Here is a 21,948-nt window from a genome sequence, read left to right as displayed (position 1 = left end):
TTGTAGAGGAACATTAAGTTCTGGTGAATACAAGAGTTGTGAATCGCTTCGCTTTTCTGCACAGATTAATCTGATGGTTTGAGGTGCAGCACTTTTGACTTCTTTATCATTATTAGGACTTAGTCAATTTAGATTTTTTTATTATTATTATTATTATTTTTTTTTTATTTTTTATTTCAACTTTCTTCTCATAATTCTGCCTTATTGCATAATTGACATTTTATGTCATAATTTCAATTTTTTAATCTCATATTTATGATCTACCAAATCATGATAGTTTTTTCTTACATGAGTGAAATGGTCCTACATTCTGATCCCATGGTTACCGATCGTCTTTATCAGTGCAAATGTCACTAACAGCATTAAACTCTCTCACTCCTAAAAAAATATATGTATATATAAATAATGAAAGACAGATATTCAAGAAAATATGTCTTATGATCAGGTCAGTAACTCATATTCTGCTGTTGTTTAGACTGGGCAGTGTTACCAACATAAACTCTGTTTTGTGAATTTTGTCTGTATTTCCCAAAAGCATCGTAAGCTTAAGAAGATCGTAGAACCATTGCCACCATTGGTCTCGATGATAAACTTATTTTTTGTGGCTTTAAACAACTTCCACTGTATATACCTGTAGTGCTAGCCTGACCTTCTTTCCTATACTTACAGATATGACACAAACGCGCACGGATGAATGAAAGGAAGAATGCTGTTTCCTAAAATCCATCCTAACATCTGAACAATAAAACTGTTATAGGCTTAATGTGATCAGCGGTAAATACAGCAACACACACTCACTCAATCTACATTATTATACTCTGTTCTCTGTTATTCAAACAAATGCTTTACACGATTTTATGATTTCTAACTTTTTCTATCTAAAAGTTGTGGCAGCAAAACTGGAAGCACCACCTCCTCCACTGACTCTGTGTTTAGCGCTAAAGCTCAAGCAGTTTCTGCTGTTACAGTTATACAGTTGTGTCATGTACCAAATGCTTTATCATTATTATCAGTTATTACCGATTCATGTGTTCAACCTCATGAGTGTCTGAACTCGTGTCGTGTCTGTTTGCCCTACGACTGCTTGAGTTCTTTCTTTTCCACCAAGCAACAATGAAACCTATAACTAGAACTGCAACTGTAACTGTAACTATAATTCCAGATGCAATGCCAAACGATGATGTTTTCACACTGTCTGGTTCTGTTTCTCCTTGGTTTTCTTGTTCAGTCGATATGGTCACTTTTCCTGCTGTTGATTCTGCAACAAAAAAGTATAACAGGACATTTTACCTCACAGTGATAAAGATAACAGATCCAACTATAATTTATATACAGAAACATTCAGACTGAAACATCACTAATGAACATCAAATAAGGGATCAACTTCTTGCAGTATTTAGATTTTAAAGCAAACAACTTTATTAAATTAAAAACTTCATGACCTAATTTACTAGTTTCACACACCGTTGATGATCAGCTGTACAGTCTTCTGTTCATTTGATGGAGTGATTTGGCAGCTGTATTTTCCTGCATCAGTGTGAGTGAGATCTGTGAGTTTGATGGAGAAGTTTCCTCTCTCATACTCCAATGGGAAAGTTTCAGCTCTGTTCTTGTAACGAGGGTCCTGTGACTCTAGTGAATCTTTACCCTTGACTATATCATACACAAGTTTGCTGCCATTGTGTCTCCAGTGTACATTCATTTCTTGAAGTTCATGATCATGTTCAGTGGAAGAACACGGCAGGAGAACAGAACCACCAATAACATCCTCTACTGTTTCCTGCAGAGACACTGAAACAACACAAACTTTAATTGTAAATGTACTTTAACAGTCAGTTCATTTAACTTTCAACTGTAGTTTGTTCAGATGCTCACCTTTGTTTATCAGCACCGCAAACACACAGATGAAGCCGTGACTGCAGAAAAAAAAAAGTTTATTTAACTTCCTTTGGTTCAACTTGAATAGTACGGTACAAACACTAAAGTCATGAGTTTGATTCCCACATAACACACATAATAAAGGTAAGATGGTAAGATCGGATAGTGTGTCCCTCCCATACTGAGTTTTATTAATGATCACTGATAAGAAATAAAATGAATCTCTAAATACGTTACAAACTGGCAGTAAATGTTCTTAAATAGACAACTTTACCCTTCTTATCCTATTGGCAAAACCTTGAATTCATTACAAATCAAACTACTATCAACTAAAACTCTGCATATGTACCAGAAAAACTGAAAAAAAAAAGAAAAAAAAAACTGAATGAAAATAATAGTTACAGCAGATAAACTACTTTACAATCATTACTTAACAATTCATGTTTAATATTTTAACAACACTAAAAATTCCCTTTTAATTAAAGCATTTGACAACCAAAACACAGCAGGACAAACACGAGCAACAAGCTAACGTTACACCAGGCCTTCACTGCTGAGAAGTACATGTGTGTGCAAATATCGTTTCATATTCTGCATTCAGCAAACATACCTGATTATCATGGTGGAACAATATTATCAATATATATTTTACTTTTTTAATTAGGGTGAAATACTACTTTTTCACCAGAAAGTATCGTAGCTCTTCAGCTTCCGCACTGCATGCGTTCTACGTATGACATCAGACGTAAATGACGTCAACAGAAATCACGTGAATGATCAGACATGCGCAGATATCCGTTCATCTTAAATTTACTTCGGTAGGCTATAAAGAATCATGATCTTCTGCTGAATTTTCACCATTATTAATATCATAATGTTTCTGATCTTAGTAATTGAATCTCTAATAATCTGTCTGTCATATATGCACTTTAATTCAGCTTTTTATTTTATCTGTATCATTTATTTTATTTTAAAAGCATTTTATTTATAATTTTCATTGGTTAGACTAGACTGTTTAACAGGATGCCAACCTTATATTTCATTAAGTGATATAATGTTAATATACCTACTTTAACTTTAAAAAATTGTCTTTACTTTAAAATGTACCAATAACCACCATAATAATACAGGTGGCAAAATAGAAATGGCCTATTAATAAAACAAGATTAATACTCATATAGACGGTGCACGGGGTCAAACACAAATACAAAACACCATCAGGGTAACACACAACACTAAAATAATGCAATAATCATTAACTACAGTAAATTACATCAGTGTCACTCGAAACACACCAATGTACATTACTGATAAGAATTATTTATAAAAAATGTATTCATATGTTATAATGTGTAATGACTTGAATGTCCTTTTACTGTTTTTACTGCCTAAATTATCTGGTAATTCATAGTTTTTACTTGCCACTATTTCATACAAATTTTAAATGACATATAATAAGATGTTTAAAAACATTTGCAGTTTTTTTTTTTTATCATGTATAGTAAACCAATAACATGTTTTAAGTGTACCAAATATTGTGCTAGTTTCACTGAAAAATAATAAAGTTTGATGTATAATAATAAAAATAAGCTGGTCTTTTCAGCAGGATGCTTTACTCGTCCTTCTGTCTGATGTGACGTCTGATCCAGTATTAGTGAAATGAACAGCAGTAAATGAGTAAATGTTCTCAGACTTACATGAGTATCTGAGTGAAGCTTCTTTCTTAAACTCCTCTGAGAAAACACAGTGTTCTAGATCCTGAAACATTTCTCTGAATGATGTCTTCTTATACTCCTGCTGTCACATAGTCTTTACTGTCATGTCTTGACTTTAACACTGTAAGAGCAGGACAAGAACGCAGAGCTTCCAGTGACATCCTCATTCTGACCTACAGAGAAAAAAAATGAAAGAGAGAGAATTTAATTTATCAAGGATACAAATCAGCCTGGCTTTTAAAAATGGTTTTCAAAAATGAATTAACAAATTAATCTTCTACAACAGATATTACCTGTTTCTTTTTCATATCTGATCTCAGTCCAGAAAGATCTTCTTCACAGTTCCTCTCTCGTTTTCATCCTGACAGACTGAACAAGCTCTGAGAGACTGAGGCTGATATTCTCTGATGAACTGATGGGAGGAGAAAGAGACTGATGGGAGGAGGAAGAGACTGATGGGAGGAGAAAGAGACTGATAGGAGGAGGAAGAGACTGATGGGAGGAGGAAGAGACTGATGGGAGGAGAAAGAGACTGATGGGAGGAGGAAGAGACTGATGGGAGGAGAAAGAGACTGATAGGAGGAGGAAGAGACTGATGGGAGGAGGAAGAGACTGATGGGAGGAGAAAGAGACTGATGGGAGGAGAAAGAGACTGATGGGAGGAGGAAGAGACTGATGGGAGGAGAAAGAGACTGATAGGAGGAGGAAGAGACTGATGGGAGGAGGAAGAGACTGATGGGAGGAGAAAGAGACTGATGGGAGGAGAAACTAAAGTACAAGTAGTATGTTTTGTTTATTCAACTAAAGAGAGAGAAAGCAAAAGCTCACAGTCTTGCAATGAATTTGCCTTTCAAACTTTGCTTATAATCATACAGTATCAGCATGCAGGTTCAGTTGCGTGTTGTTTGTTTTAATTGAACTTTTTTATTTTTTATTAATTGGCACACGTACATTACTTTAGTTTTGCTGTATACATCTATTCTTTACATTAATAAAATGCTGATAGATTCAAGATTCGAGTGGCTTTATTGTAATGGTAAAAAGCTTTACATTGCCAAAGCATTGCTAACATTAAATTACATATTTACACACAATTAAAAAAAAGTTTGATAACACAATAACAGTGAGACAGAAAAGGCAAAAAGTACACTGATTTGTTTTGTTATTTAAATGTTATTCAGTGTCGATTAGGGCTGCAACTAACGATTATTTTGATAATCGATTAATCGGATAAAAGTTTTCAAAAAAATTTGATTACATTTTTTTGTTTATTATAAATAAAACCCTAAATCGGGGTATTTATGTGTAAAAGTGTACTTTAAAAAGTGCAAAAGCCACACATTGAGTTTTAATAATATAATCTTTAATTTTGACATAGTGGCAACACTTGTCCATATCAGTAGTTAAAGCCATTCTGCTGTTGGTGGTGTTCATAGCACTCTTAATTTTTGGGAATGCCTCCTGGTACTTCCTCTCCATTAATTTTGTGAAATATATAATTTACATTTTATTTAAAATTAAATGAATTATAAGGATATATTGATAAATTAAATATAGAAAGACTGAAAACAAGCATGTGAACGTAGTAGAGCCTCTGATCAGCCACTGAGGATCGCGTTTGAAAAACAATTAAAACTTAATAGTAGACAAATGCTATAAAAAGAGAGCGGGATGGAGGTACGCAGCAAGCTAACAGGCTTGATTAAAAGGACAGGAAAAATTATGCATTAGTGCACAAGCATTCGCTGAAAACCACTGACTACAGTGACTAAAAAACTATATTTTACTGCTGCTGTTATTGACTGCCTTTATAGTGCTTCACTTTGTAAACACCATTTAATTTAACCTATTTCTGCGGTAGCGCTATTTTAATCCATCACTTATGTTGCGAGCGAACTGATTGCGCAACCTGACGGTCGAGACAAAATAGATCTAGTGTGACTGTCCCGAAGTTAGTAAACAAAGCTTGTAACCGACTCTCTATCTACTCCTAGTGAGACATGCTACAAGATAATTTTGAGGGAGGGACTCACAGACCAAACTTGTTTTATGAATATCAAGAGTGTAAACAGCTCAAAGATAAACCTCAACACACCAATAGAAATGCTTTCAGTTTATATCAGACGACCCATACGGGTATATTTACATAGACACCACCCAATATATAAGAACATAAACCCCAAAGATTCACACAAATGCAATAATGTCATTGTTGAGTAGCAATAGTAATAATAACTGATAACATTAGTTTTCCATTGTCCTGTGATCCATAGAGTACATTCAATGTTTCGTATCATAGAAGCAATTGTTCCATTTGCAGTAATGAAGAGGAATAGAATAATAGTCCCATGACCGAGGTGAAGCAGCAATTAGTAACAATCCACAATGACTCCAAATCCCAAATGAACGCAGTCAGGCTTTGAAGCCCCTGTCCATTAGGAACTCATGTTCCAGTTCGAATTTCAATCTTGAGCCTCCTCGACAAAAGGAATATAGATGATACTCAAAGAGTCATTCTACAAACAAAACATACATACTAGCATTAACACGCTGGTTTCAAAACGAACAACATCCGTAAAACCCGACAAACTAAATACAGTTTACAGTAGAAAATAACCACAGTTGACATAAATCAGACAAAGAAAACACTTACTTGGTTAAGCTTGAAACAATAGTTTCTTAACCTGGACTCTAAACAGCATGGGTGAACTACGAGAGAAGAACCATGCTTCCCTTTTCACCCCATAACCTGACTTCTTCTCCCACATGGTTATATACAAAGGAGCATGACACATAGAGCCCCCTACTGCATAGTAGTGGTATTACAAAAAAAACAGTAACCAAACTTTGGGTGGTTACAAGCTGTTTACACGGTAGCATTGAATTAAACTAGACTATACCATTTTCACATCTTCATATAATGAGGATATACAGTTTTTGCTTAGCGTGCTGATGTTTCACCTTCATCCGTGACACCAACGTGTTTCCTCTTCATGTGTTCGTGCATCACTGTGGTACTTCCATGCCACACAAGCTCAGCGTTGCATAACTTGCAGGTTACAATCTTATTTGCTGCATTTAATGTAAAATGTTCCCATGCTTTAGATGACTTGGGGCGCAAACTTTTTTTCTGCCGCCGGTTGATCTGTACTCTCTGCCATTTCGCGTGTGACTGTGTTGTCATGAAAGTGACGTCATCAGTAAACGCTCCCCGTGACGTGAGCAGACCAACTAATCGACAAAGACATTCGTTGACAACGATTTTCATAATCGATTATTATCGATTTTATCGATTAGTTGTTGCAGCCCTAGTGTCGATGTTATTGTCCTCTTTTGTCATGGCCACCAGGTTTGCATTTCTCTTCTTATGAAATATTATTCTGTATTGTATGTATTAGCATTTTGTTTTGTTTGTATCACAGCATTTTGTTTTGTATATTGTCTTAGTATGTGGTAAAAATGCTTGTGATGCCTATAATCATCACACTGTTTCTGAAATACACACAGGCATTCAGTTAGATTGTTCTTCAATAGTTTGCACAGGTTTGACCTGATGCCTTTATCTGATGAGTTTTATTTACTAGCAAGTGGTGCTTGATGTGAAACTCAAACTTAACACAGCTCTTCACATCATGGGACACAACACAGGACTACAGAGTGTAATATGTTTCCTCTTCTGCGCTCAAGAGGATGCAGTTGTTATATTTCCACCATATAAACCCAATAGATCCCTCAGATACTATTCAAAATAACCTTTTAATGTACAGTAGGCCTATTCAGCAAGTATAAGGAAGGCGCTGGATATGATGATGAGACAGTGGCGTTCAGAATGTGCACACCAATTAAATGTCAGTACACAGATGTGCTGTTTATGCATGTATGTACTGTATTATGTATGTGTGTATGTTTACCAAAAACTATGTAAGGGCAGTGTTGGGGATAACTTGATTATGTAACTTTTAAAATGTACAACAAAATATCTGAGTTACCTTTTCAAAATAAGTCATGCAAATTACTTTGTTTTCCCATTTATTGTCTGACACTCTCCGGTCCCCATGTTGAGACAGATCCAAGTGCAGAGGCGCTGTGTGTAATGTGAGCGTGCATTTACTCATATCACAAGCACACACAAAAAGATTCAATATTCCTTAAAATGAATAAAATCAGTGAAATGCAGAATCAGAATACTATGCAAACCTCCAATAACTTAATATGTTAAATAAAACATAATTTTGTATGCATTTAATCTCACTTTACTGACCAATGTACTTGCTTCTGACCTTCGATGATTCAGTTAAACCATAAGCAAAAATGACTATAGTGTATTATTATTATTATTGGTATTAAATATATAAAATATATCATTGATGAGAGAAACGAAGCTTTTCGTAACTTTGAATCAACTGAACCAATTTCTTCGAATTTTTTAAAAATGATTCACTGTTTTGAAGTGCTAGAATTGCGACACGCTGGTGACCCCTGCTGGTCAGAACAGTGTAAATGCATCAAAAACTCAAGCCAAACGTGTTTAAAAAACACCGTTTACAAAGTGTAAAAGTATACAAAGTGTAATCAATTAAATGCAATTAATAAATAATCTAATACCATTAAATATGAAGTGCCATTATAATAAAACATCATGTCTCATTTGATTAAATTTAGGGCATGTTTAATGGAGTGCTTGGTTAATCAACCCAATAAGAGGCTATTCAAGTCAAGTCACCTTTATTTGTATAGTGCAACAGTGGCAAGGATCCCAAACTCCATCAGGAGTCCTTTAGCATATTCCTGGTAAAAAAAAAAAGCCCCCTGATTTTCGAGATGCTACACGTCCGTGACAAACTTCAACTTGACAGAGACGCCACTCTTGCATGTACTTTATTAGACAGGTGAGCAAATGTACATAAAACTAATCAATGTTATACAGCTCAACATGATGAAATGTTAGAATATGATCAGAATGTTTTTCTAATGTTAATCTAGCTTACTGCTAGTCTCACAGATAAACTAACACACAGAATAACATTAAAACTTTCAACACACTCAAATGCAGTTTAGTGTGTGATAGTGATGACCAAGTGAAACAGCGCTGCGTTTGTGCGTTACCTCACAAGTTTCATTCGTCAAATAAACTGACCTGTGTGAGTAATGTACAGCACTTGCGGGTAGTTCGGTGTGTAATAAACCTAGAAGGTGAGGTCAGATTGTTGCGGCTAGAGGAATCTACTCTACAAAGCAAACAGCACCACAGAGGTAGAAACAATAATCTTTATTTAATATAATTCATGCAGTTACCAAACATGTCAGACTGGGTCAGGCTCTTGAAGTCCCAAACACAAATGCTAATAGCCTGGCGAACCACACCACAATGGAGCATGCTACACAGAGAACACCGCAATAAATAAGCCATACAAAAGCTAGCGCACACGCAATAAATAGGCAAAAGCTATAGCACACACACATCACCCCCGTAGGACACTGCACGCGTTCACAATGCACGTAAACTTCATACCCAAGACGCCATCAGACTACAACATAAGAATTCAGCTCATCATAACCCTTCCACCCCATCATGAAATGGCTATACTGCCAGGTTTAAAAACCACACACACACACACACACACACACACACACACACACACATACAAAAAGTTCAGCACTTAACTCTCCCGGGATGCGAGACCCTCCCCCGGGGTCTAAGCTTTGGCGCTGGTGGGCAAAGGGAGCAGACAAACACCAGTCCAGCGCTCGTGAGGCCTCCAAACTATTATAGCGGAAACGGAGCACCCCTTGCTGAGAAGCCGCGCCGCCCACACACTCCTATACCCGGCCTTATCTACAGATTAGCCCGCTTAACTATCCTCGCCGCCGGCAGCCCTAAGTAGCATACGAACGGCACCCACCCCCCAACCTTGAGTGCAGCTCGGCGGTAACAACAACACAGCGCTTTCTCAGTCTCTTACCCGTTGCTGTGCTCTTCTTTTTATCTCTCCCCCTCTCCTTGAAACTCACAATAATCACTGTTCCAAAGCTCCTGCTCCTTCACGCTCATCAGTCGTCAGGTGCGAACAATCACTTAACTCAACCCACTCTTCCCTCAAATCCCTCCCCCCCACACACAACAGTCATTACAATGCATTTATCCAGCGTCACTTCATTACACTCCCCCCACCCATAAGGCAGACTCGTCCTCGAGTCGAATTCAAAACATTTCATAGTCCAGGGACCACACTGGTGCCCTCCTTGGTCGTCCTAGGTGTGAGTCTTTAGATAGCGATGCACCTTGCTGGGCCTCCCCAGTCATTGCAGGATGGCTAGTCATGGATGTTTGCATGTGCCCAGTATGTGAAGATTCTTGACCATCTTGGTTCTGTGTGGCCGGGGCCGGGCAGTCTCTTTGCCCTTGTGATCCCGCTGAGGCAGCACAGCTTCCTGGCACACTGCTTGCTCCCCTTGTAGGTGTGACTGGGGGCACTTCGGATCGGGCCCCTGGCACTACCACCTCGCTCTCTCGACCCGCTGTAGAAGCTGAAGTCTGCAGCCAGGTCTCCTTTGGTGGGATGCCAGCTATCCGTGGGCTCTCTGCACCCTCTTGGTTGGTAACCTCTGTTACAGAAGAAAGAAATGGTTTAAGTCGGTTGAAGTGCACCACTATTTCTGACCCCCCCCCCCCCCCCCCCCCCCCCCCCCCTCAACTGGCACAAGTCTATACAGAACTTCGGTTATCCTCTCTGTAACTTTATAAGGCCCCTTAAACCTTCGTTGTAATTTTGGACAGAGACCCCTTTTCCTAGCTTTCCCCCGGACCCACACCAATTCTCCTTCAGAATAGTATTGGAAATGTGCTCTGAAGTCATATTCTCCCTTCTGCTTCACAGAGGCTCTTAGCTGATGGCCCTTTACCGCCTCTACCACTGTAGACAATGTCTCCAACAATCTAGCCACATACTCTGAAGCGGAAGAGAATCTTTCCCCACCACCCAGGTTAAGCATAACATCCACAGGAAGGACTATCTCTTTCCCAAAAACAACTTTATAGGGTGTAAACTAGAGGTCGACCGATATGGGTTTTTTCAGGCCGATGCCGATCTTTTGAAATCCGGGTTGGCCGATGGCCGATTAATGCTGCCAATTTATTTTGGCCGATATTTGGCCGATTATGTGATTGTTTTTAACCTCTATTTGAAAGATAAAATATAACAAAAATAATTACTTAAGATAGACAAGATTTCTCAACAAAAACATTTATTGAACACTTGACCAATCTGCACTTGTTGTGACCTTGAGATATGTTTGGTAATTGTACCTGAATGAATTGAAAATTAATTTGCTACATTTCAGATTAATATATTTGTTTTCCTTAAAATTTTAATTAACAGTAACTTAAACACTTTGCAGTTTGAATGATGTCTTGTAAACAAAATGACGGAGTATGTTTTTATGTTTCCACTGTTCGATCGCATCCGCGCCTCACACACAAACACACACACAAATATAAGTAAACACTTTGCGACTTTAAACACACGCGACTTTTCGATCGCGCCCGCGCCCTTCTCTCCCTCTCTCTCTCTCCCACACACACCATATTCCAGCATTGCAATCTTTACGTCGCAGCCTGCTTCAGAGCTAAAGCGGAGCTACAGATTAGGTGTCCCCAAAGAACCCGCGTATCTAACAGCAGTTCCGCATTACATGAATTAATTTGCACGCGAGTTTTATTTATTTTTATACCATGTATTCTCCGTGTAAATTTATACACCGAACAGTGACGCCCGTACCGTTTCGGTTCAACACGAATACATGTACCGCTCCACCCCTAGTCTACAGTGAAATACAGTCACACATTATACTGTTTGGCCAGCATTTTAACCGTGTTTAATCCAGCTACTAGCTAACAGTATGCTAAAGTTAGCTGCTGACTAGCGTCACGTGCAGCGAAGCGATGTTTCTGTTATTCTAACGTCCGTTTTCAGAGCATCCAAGAGAAGCACAGGCATAACAGTAGCACCGAAATGAAGCACAGAAATCCGCATTGATATTCGGTCCGGTAAATAGCGGTCAGCACCGGGTCTGTCTGTAGCTACCCAACCCTAGCGACGACGCTAGCAAAGCAAAGCCAGTCCTTCACTAACCTATGGCCACTTTTTTATTACTTATTTCTCTGCATTGAGTGACAACCCTCTCAAATATAAGACACACAAAACAGAACAAATAAAAGTATCAGATTCTCTGTCTGTAATTGCAAAATTCTTGCTTATTTATTGTGACATGATAGCAACCCTTCTGCTGTGCTAATGCAACCTCAACTACGCTATCAATATCCAAAGTAGCCGAACGTCATGTCGCCTATTCATATTTTTTCTCGAAGTTGGCAGTAACATATCAAAAGGTTTTAATTAAATATAAAGGAGTTTTCTCCAAGGAACTTAGCTCCTTCCTTGGCACTGGATGAGGTCTGCTCACTCTGCTGGAGAATGACTCTAGGCGCAGCGTGCGTCGAACACGTGTTCCACAACAATAACACTAGGCTGCCCACAGATGCGCCCGCCTAATAATCGGCTTGATATACTGGATATTGGCCGATGCCGATTATGTTAAAAAATGCAAAAAATCGGCCGATTAATCGTCCGACCGATTAATCGGTCGACCCCTAGTGTAAACCCAGTACTGGAGTGAACGCTGCCTCTATAGGCCATCATCACATAAGGCAACAAAATGTCCCAGTTAGCTTGGTTATCATCTACAAACAGAGACAACATGGAGGCCAATGTTCTGTTAAACCTTTCAACCATTCCATCAGATTGAGGATGATAAGGTGATGTCCTAGTCTTATGAATGTTCAGCAACTGGCACACTTCCTTAAATAACCTAGATTCAAAATTTTGGCCCTGATCAGTATGGATTATCCTAGGGGCTCCGAAGCGGCACACCCACTGTTCAACCAACAACTTAGCCACCGTCTCAGCTTCCTGATTCGGAAGAGGGAACGCCTCCGTCCATTTAGAAAAGTAATCCCCAATTACTACAATATATTTGTTTCCTTTGGGGGTTTCGGGGAGAGGTCCCAAAATATCCAACGCCACCCGCTCATATGGCCTTAATGCTACCACCGATTGGAGTGGGGCCCGCCACTGTTTCCCCACAGCTTTTCTAGACCCACAATCCACACATTCACGACACCATCGCTTCACATCCCCAAACCAGCCCAGCCAATAGAAACGGTCCTTCACTTTTGCTTGTAGTTTCTGTATTCCCAAGTGTCCACCCGTAACATCATTATGCAACTGTCTTAAGATTTCTGACACCATTACAGTGGGAATAACCACCTGGACCTGGTTTGCGGCATCCGAATTCGATGGGGGAAACCTCACCTACCGGGAGCCCTGCATTTGTAACTGACACCATACCGGTGCATACTTTTGTAGATCGTCTGGTGGTTGCAAACAAGTCACTCCCTCTTTTTTTAGAGCAATGATCTTTTGTAACTCGGCATCTTCCCGCTGCGCCCGAGCCAACTCATCCCCCCCTGAGCTTACATTGGGAGGCACATTTTGTACTGCAGCTATTACAGGCACCCCTCGTGTCTGTGGGGCTGGCTCCGGGGGCACTGGAGTTGACAGGTAAGCAGGCAGCCTAGAAAGGGCGTCAGCATTAGCATGCCCTCGTCCAGGACGGTGAACAATTTTATATTGGAAGCTTGCTAACTGCTCCACCCATCTGGCTAACTGTCCCTCTAAACCTTGGAAATTATGCAGCCACCTCAAGGAATTATGATCTGTTCGCAGGACAAATTCCTTACCCAACAGGTAATGTTTAAAATGCCTGATGAACGTGACCATACTTAACAACTCCTTCTTGGTTGTGGCATATTTTCTTTCCTGCTTAGTAAGGGCTCTGCTGGCATATGCTATAACATGTTCACCGCCCCCCCTCTTCTTGTGACAACACAGCCCCAATACCCGCATCGCTAGCATCCGTATCTAAAATGAATGTTTTAGAGGGATCAGGGTATATAAGAACAGGTGCTGACATTAAACTCAGTTTGAGCTGTTCAAAGGCTGTTTGGCATGCCTCTGTCCATTTAAAACGCCTGCCTTTCTCAGTGAGTTGGTGCAGGGGGCGAGCAATCTCAGCAAACCCCTTCACAAACCTCCGATAGTACGAGGCTAAACCCACAAAGCTCCTGACCTCTGTCTGATTTTTGGGCACCGGCCACTGACGCACAGCCTCTACTTTTGCGGGATCTGCTTTCACCCCCTTTGATGAAATGATGTGTCCCAAATACTGCACCTGAGTAGCAAACAGGTTACACTTAATGGGCTTGACTTTAAGGTTAGCCTGGCGTAGCTTTATTAAAACTTCGTCCAGACGGCCTAAATGTTCCTGAAATGTCCGTCCAAATATAATGATATCGTCCAGGTACACCAGACAGGTAGTCCACTGAAGATCTGCCAGCACCAGATCCATCAGTCGCTGAAATGTACTTGGACTATTGCAAAGACCAAAACTAAGGACATTAAATTCAAACAGACCTTGCCGAGTGATAAAAGCAGTCTTATATTTATCACTAGGATCCAACTCCACCTGCCAGTAACCACTGGCTAAATCAAGAGTGGAGAACCAGCAAGCTTTATTCAGACTGTCAAGAGCATCATCGTCCTTCCGGGTTACATCGTTTAACTTGCGATAATCCACACAAAAACGGAGGCCGCCATCACGCTTACGTACCAAAACTACTGGAGCTGCCCATGGACTATGAGAAGGCTGAATTATGTTATTTGCCAACATTTGCTTTACATGGTCAGACACCTCACGTTGTAAATGGAGGGGAACACGACGGGGTGGCAACTTCACAGGCTTCGCATCCCCTGTATCGATCTGGTGCAGTGTCAGGTGAGTTCTCCCCAAATCCCCCTCCCCCTCACTAAACACAGACATATTTCTTCGTAACAGCTCACGAATATCTGTTAAGTCAGATGGAGTAAAATTCTTCTGATGCAACCCAAAATGAGCAATAAGCTTGTCAACAGACCAAGGCTCATTTGGGCCATCCTCATCCTCGCCCATGCCCAAATGTTCAGCCCTACAACCCACCTCAATGTCAGTATGTAAAGTTCCCAGCCTCATACCCCCCTTTAATGTAAGGGCATCTTTAGTTACATTAATCACTCGTACCGGCAGTCTACCCCTCTCCACTCTACAGACCACCCGAGCGATCATTACATCACATTGGTTTGATAATGTGTCTGATGGTTCCATCATACCCTCACAACAGGCCACGAAGGAATTATCCACCTTTCCAGCAATGATTGCCTCACTACGTGGGGGAACTACAGTGTCTTCCAAGACGATCACAGTCTGGGGTTTATCAATATCTGCCGGAACAATCAGGGGAAACATTTTACCCATTATTCGACACTCCTTTTTACCAAAATCCACAACAACACCATATTTACTCAAAAAGTCAAAACCCAAAAGAATATCCTGGGAAGGCACATCAGCTACCAAAAACTCCACAATTAATGCCAATGAATCAAACTGGCAGACTGTTTGCCATTTTCCCAAAATCCCCATCAACCCTCCATTAGATTTATTTATTTATTTATTTTATTTGTCTCATTAATCTATAATTTGTTCCCTGGCAAAACGTTAACCTGAGGGCAAAGTGAAGTTTCATAGCTTTATTTAGTCTATTTAACTTTAACGTTGTAGCCTAGAGAGCTGACTTATGTTTGACTGAATCGTTTGCTTTATTATTGTATAGCTTCTTATACCTTTTAGGCTACTTATACTTTTATAATGGCTATTATATTAAAACTGACATTTAACAAAAAAGGTTATGTCATTTTATTTTATATATTTAAAACATATAAAATATTTTATTATACATGTTGCCTACATTCTCTTCACTGTATGTACATATATAATAAAATAAAATGACACAACCCTGTCTCTTTTTGCTAAATATTAGTTTTAATGATCAATATTATAGGCTAATATGTTTTTTATTTATCATATTTTAAAAATGAAAACAAAAAGAGTCAGGGTTGTGCTTTATATTGCGTGTTATAAATATGCAGTGAAGATAATCAATTGCGTTGCCTGAACCACATTATGGCCATTATGTTTAAGATTTTTTTAAATGAAAATGAAAAGAGGCAGAGTGGTGGTTTATAACATATTTTGTTTTATTTGTAGTCTAGATATACATAAAGAGATAACCGGAGTAGCCAGAGCGAGCTGAGTGACGCTATCAAGTACGCCGCTGTTCCATTTAAGAATTATCGGACTTGCGTCCTCCCGTCCTCGGGAGTTCGTTCTCCTGAGTCGAACTTGTCAAGTCCGAATTACCAAGGACTCAAGTCCGAACTTTGCGTACTTGGTATTGAGAAACGGCTCATGAGCACCACGCGTAGGGGACACCGGGGACAGTTGCAACAGGGGATGGTTGCAACATGTCATTTTTCTCCAATCAGAAACAAGCTAGAGTGATGACACACATACTGCACATGCACAGTTAGACCCTCCACCCACCAAGAAGACAGTAGACATATTCAACATCTGCTGATGTATGTATTGAACAAAACTTGTTTTGGAGGTATGAAAGTAAATTTTTTCATGAGATATATTTTTGTCATACTGTCCTGAAATTTTGTATGAATTAATTAAAACTTACTTCGTTTGAATGATTGTTTTGTTGACTTCTAAGTGCCATGGTTAGCATGTGTCAAAGTCAGTGTGTCTAGCAGGCATATGATGTTCTGTCATGGATGATAGGGTTGGGGACGGTTGCAACATGTTATAAATTGCATGTTTAATAAAAGTTTGTTGCATTGCAAATAGTTAAATTCTTCCTGTCTGACACTGAAATATGGAGAGACTGAATAGCATCTGTAACTCCTGCACACTGAATCTATGTAGGCCTATGTTCTACACATGAACAAACAAAACTCAATAACTGTTATTTGATAAATATGACTAAATAAATAAATAATAGGCTACAATAATATTATTGAAATAAATAATACTATAATATTATAGTAGGCCTAAAACAGTTAATATTTTCAGAATTCTTTGCTCATTGAGACAAAAAGCTTAAGTTAATTAATGAAATTTAAGGTATTTTTAACATGTTGCAACCGTCCCTGGGTTGGTTTGCAACCGTCCCCTGGGTCGGGGTCAGTTGCAACATCTGACTTCTTCCATTCAAATAAATACTGTGAACGATATGTCATATATAATCATCTTTAAATGGTATGGGTAATTAGCAGACAGATGCAAGTTTAATATATACAAATTTGGTTGGTCTAGTCCAAAAAGTCTCTGAGTAATTGAGAGAAATGCAAAAAGTGTTGCAACTGTCCCCGGTCTCCCCTACTCGAGTATGTAGTAGACGAAACGGCCCTCTCATTCGCACACATTATACATTTATATATAGCAGTCTTTTGCGCTTTATTATTCACAGACCAAGTCGCGATTTTATTTATTGTACGGCTTTACCTTAGTGTGTTTTACGTGACATCTACGTTAGGCCTTGTAACGTTACTGTAAATTCCATTTTCATGACTGGATTCCGGGATATCCTCTGCATCACAGAAATCATACTTGGCCTTAAGTTATAAACGGAACATACCTTTCTCTGCATGGAGGGATGGTGTTCCTGAACATGTTCTATGTGTTTCCTCCTTTTGCAGCCACTTTGCGTCCACAATTTTTGGAAATTGGATACATGCTCGACTCAAGGACAACCACGCGTTCGTTTTTCCAAGTCCAAGTATTCCCATACTGGCCAGGGGTTCGCTCCACACACAGTAACACAGTGTACTTGTGCTATATGTTGTTCAAATAAATGTCATCTGGTTTAATATATGTTGATATACAATGACATTTTAACCCTCTGGGCTTCTTCGTGCAAAAATGCACGAAAACGTTTACGTTTTGAATTATTTTTTTATTTTATTTTTTTTGCTTCATCGGAAGGGGATGAAACTTGGTGGCTTTTGTTATATTACCTATGTGAACACACAAAAAAATCAAGAAGATGATTCAGATATGTTAAAGGGTCGTAAAAAAAAAAGTCACACTTAGCTTCCTTCGTGTAAAAATGACCGACCATAGGAAATGAATGGGAAATACGAAAAAATAGGAAAACTCAGAGAAACTTTTGGTGGTACAAACTACAGATCAGCCACTGTGCAGAAAAAAGTGCAGAGCAATGAAGGGGTGACACTCTAAAACATCAAGAGTGCAAATAAGACATATAGCCTTTTTGTACAGTCTTTTATGCCCCCTCATGGGCAATTGTTTCTCCATGAAGAATATCTTGTCATAAAAGCAATAGATTATGTTAATTTTGGGCTCATTTTAATTGTAATAATATGCTGTAAAAAATGAAGTGTCATTTTCAATGATCTGTGAATGTTTCATGAGCTGTATGGTGTTTTTTGACACATTGCAGTACATTATTTTATAGATTATGAAAAAAAGAAATTCTATTTATCAGCAAATAACTCCGCAATACTTACGATTTTTTCAAAGTGGATACATTCAAGTTCAGACTCTAAGCTTTCAAATGACATCAACTTTGTGTTAATCAAGGCAAAAATTTTGAAAAATATGGTAATGAATATTTTCGCAGCTAGGTGGCGCCTGCTGGCGGTACACTCGGTTTTAAGGGGTTACTCAGCACTCGTTAGGAGTTAATAAATGGCAAATGATATATATTTTGTGTTGTTCCATTCAGTGGTTGCTTAGTAATTAGATTGTTTTCTTTCCGAATGGAAATCCAAAAAAAAAAAAAAAAAAAAAAAAAAAAAAAAAAAGCTATAGGCAGCCTACAGGCGGTTACATTACACACATTTATATATTTTTAACCCTCTACTGCACGCATTATTATGCAATCATGGAAAAAAATGTTACAGTGTTTTTTATTTTAAATATAAAATAGACTCAAATAAAAAAAATATATATATCTTTTTTTTTTTTTTTTTTTGGGGGGTACTTTTGGGTGCGTTGCCATATGGCAACATTGTGCGACAATGGAACAGCCTGATGTGTTTTCTCCCAAAATGACATGACATTCATAGATGATAGAACATGCATGTGTTTGTGCCTTTGCGTGTGCATGTGTGTGCGTGTGTGTGTGCGTGCACATGTGCATGGGGACTGCACAGCGACTTGTGTATGTGGTTATTTTTTGTTCACCATACAGATTTTGGAATGACAAAAACCTCAAATTCTTGTTCTACTTTACACCTTTCCCAACATCAGCTCAACACTGTGCAAAGGACGACATGTAACCTGAATGTTGAACATACCGGAATAGATACATACCTGTCTCTTCGTCCTCTGAGTCTACTAGGCCTAATTCTGCCTGCCTCTCATACTCCTCGTCACTGATCCCTAGCTCATCCTCACTTTCATGAGATGGTATAACCACTTGTACCCTGTACATTTCAGCCCTCCTCTCAGCCTTGCCATAGAACACTGGCGGCTTCATTTTCTAAACAAAATAAGCGTATATATATATATATATATATATATATATATATATTTTACTTTTATACTTTACTTTTACTTTACTTTATAAATATATACAAATATATATAAATATATGAGTAGAATACAACCATCCAACTATATCAGTGCATCCATACATTGTCATTCATACAAAGCTACTCTGCATTAGCATGGGCAAAATATTGTATACATTGTATACCATATGGCAACATACCTATTTTATTGAATAAAAAGGTAATAGTAGTATCAAAACAATGTGACAATGATTGAAAAAAGATTAGAACTTATCCCAGATGCTTGATGTAATTTTAAATTCTGAAGAAATATGAAAAAGTGAGGAAAATCTTCACATATTCACGAGCACTTCTTCAGCAACTGGAGTCATCAAAAGTGTGTGAATAGAATGACAGTGCAAGGGTGTGTAGTGTCATGTGATGTCATCAAAACATATAATTTTTTACCACCAGGTTCTACCATGAATTTAAGACCAATTAGAGCTCATGTTTATTTTCAAATTTCAAGAAATGTCCAAAGAAAGGGTATGTTGCCATATGGCAACACCGTGCAGTAGAGGGTTAAAGCCACTAGATGGCGCTCTTCTCACTTGAACTTCTTTTTTAGGCCTGCACTCTATTTTGATGTGAAATGTTGCATTTACTGAGAAAGAAAAAAAAAAAAGATTAATTCTAATGGAAAAAAAATAGCAAATGCAAAGTATCATAAAAATCGTAAAAAAATCTAAATAATACAAAAAAATAATATTATTTACCAAAAATATATTTCATTGGTTTTCCAAAAAAAAAAAAAAAACTTACATTTTAAGGCTTCGTTTGTTTTTGCACGAAAGGAAGCCAAGTGTAACACATAAATGAAGAAGCCCAGAGGGTTAAAGCGTGGATTAAGTATCTAAATACAGCATCACTGTATACAGTATTTCAAAGATTTGGTTCAGGTGTTTATCCAGTAGAGGGCGCCACACAACAGTGAGAAAAACACTAAACAACTCCTTCTTCTTCACTGTATTTCTATATTATTTTCTAGTTCTGATCATAACCTACACTGTATACTGAATTTATCTTTATCTTTTATCTTCTTGGAAATATGACTAAAATATGGTATGTTTGATATTCAAGGTGTCAAGGAGCACATTTGCAACTTGCCCAGAAGAATATGTACATAGAGGTGAACGTGATTTCACCAAGGAGGAAATTTTCTGAATCAACATCCTTGTTGGTCCTGGAAAAACATCCTTATCAACCAATCAAAATTGTAGGTCTAGGTTTAGGGCTACTGTTAGGTTTAGGCTTGGGTTAATGTTAGGGGCTTGAACACCATCTTTATCAACCAATAATTGTCCACTGATTTGAGGGCTAGTTTATGGTTTGTGTGAGGTGTGGGGTTCTGGTTTGACTGGAATGTTGTTTCAGAACCAACAAAGATCTGAGCCGTGTGGAATCCACGTGTACCAGATGTGGGCCGGATCTGGGCCGACACTGTTGCTTTCAGGGAGGAACTAAACAAACAAAAAATAAAACAATTTACAAGACATGCCAGGTGTGCAGAATGCATCGTACATTTGATCCTACTGCAACTTTCAATTTGTGGGATTTTACAATTTGTGAATAATAAAAAGGTCTGACTGTCATGCAGTTGAAGACACCAACTCATTCTGTGGAGTGTGTATCTATAACAACTTGTATAGCAGATCTCAACTTTGAGCACCATGTTTCATCTTTATATACAGAGTAAAAACATTGACTGATGTGTAATGAGTCAGACTTGGTAAATGAAACGCAGTTCTAATTTGAACATAATTATGAAATAACACATAAAGAAAACATAATAGATTTAACACTAGTAAACACATCATGAAGAAAGAACACTTGTGGTACAGAATTGTCAAGACAGCAACACACTGATCGACTCATCTGACCTTTAGCAAACAATGTTCCTTTTTTAGTGTCTCATTCTGTTACATTTGAAATGCTTGTTCTGTTTTATTATCATGGTGTTTTGGTTTCCTTGTTTCCCTGACTGTGTTCCCTAGTTAGTTTCCCTGGTTATTAATTAGTTCCCACACTTGTTCTGTTTGACATTGATTACACTCCTCATGTATTTAAGGCCTGTGTTTCTCTAGTTCTTTGGTCTGGTATCGTCGGTGTTAAACATGGTTGTGTTTATGGTTTCCTCCTGCGATCTCATGAGTTTCTGTGTGGATTTAATAAAGGCTGTTTTTGTTCTCTACCCCTTTCGCTGTGCGCTTAATGCAACAACAAACCATGACAATTATAAAATGCAGTTCAAATGGCAAGAATATAACAGCACTAAATCAGATCGATATTTCAATGAGCTTCTGCAAACTTGCGGTATGTTTGATGCATGGAAATATATGAAACCAAACTTCAAGGCATTTTTCTGCAACTCATCAGATCTATTCAAGGATTGACTTCATCTTTACAGACAAGAGAATGTTACCATTACTCAGATTATGTGAATACACAGGTATTGTCATTCTGACCATGTAGTGATCACTCTCTGCTTTCAAAACAACATACCATCACGGGGAGTGTGGAGATTCAGCTCTAGATTACTGGCAAATTAGAAGTTTGTTGAATTCTATCTAATCAGATATATTACTTTCTTGAAACAAACTGCAGTCATACAGTGCGGGCATGACACAAAAAAAGGAATGGAGTTGGGCAATCAGATTATCTCAAGGATAAACGATATAGATCAAGAGCATTCTAGATCTCCACCGCTGCCCTATATAAGGAGAGAGGAGTATTACAGTCAGAGATACCTTAACCATGGCAGAGGAGAGGTTATATCTGAGATC

General features: G+C 38.4%; 2 protein-coding genes across 5 annotated transcripts in view; both read right to left on the bottom strand.

Annotated features, from left to right (window-relative positions):
• The window catches only part of LOC309475524 (T-lymphocyte activation antigen CD86-like), a 226,337-nt gene that overhangs the window by 26,101 nt on the left and 178,288 nt on the right, over positions 1 to 21,948 (bottom strand). The window lies entirely within an intron of this gene.
• Positions 61 to 21,948, bottom strand: part of LOC309475526 (uncharacterized protein) — a 32,503-nt gene continuing 10,615 nt past the window's right edge. The window contains exons 1-6 of one of the 4 annotated variants that reach the window (XR_014197695.1): positions 6,247 to 6,261; positions 3,887 to 4,005; positions 3,576 to 3,766; positions 1,876 to 1,916; positions 1,465 to 1,791; positions 61 to 1,258 (exon numbers count right to left, since the gene is read on the bottom strand). Coding sequence is in view for 1 of the 4 variants with exons in the window: in XM_082138370.1 (XP_081994496.1) it covers positions 1,017 to 1,258; positions 1,465 to 1,791; positions 1,876 to 1,916; positions 2,489 to 2,499 (621 nt within the window). In the remaining 3 variants the exon portion in view is untranslated. Of the gene's footprint in view, positions 1,259 to 1,464; positions 1,792 to 1,875; positions 1,917 to 2,488; positions 2,533 to 3,575; positions 4,006 to 6,246; positions 6,262 to 21,948 lie in introns of those variants that run through there. The other 3 variants (XR_014197694.1, XM_082138370.1, XR_014197693.1) reach the window with 3 other exon arrangements.

Source organism: Leuciscus leuciscus, assembly GCF_965113295.1.
Source record: "Leuciscus leuciscus genome assembly, chromosome: 15".
In the NCBI taxonomy this organism is placed as follows: domain Eukaryota; kingdom Metazoa; phylum Chordata; class Actinopteri; order Cypriniformes; family Leuciscidae; genus Leuciscus; species Leuciscus leuciscus.
This window is presented reverse-complemented; position numbering and strand designations above follow the sequence as displayed.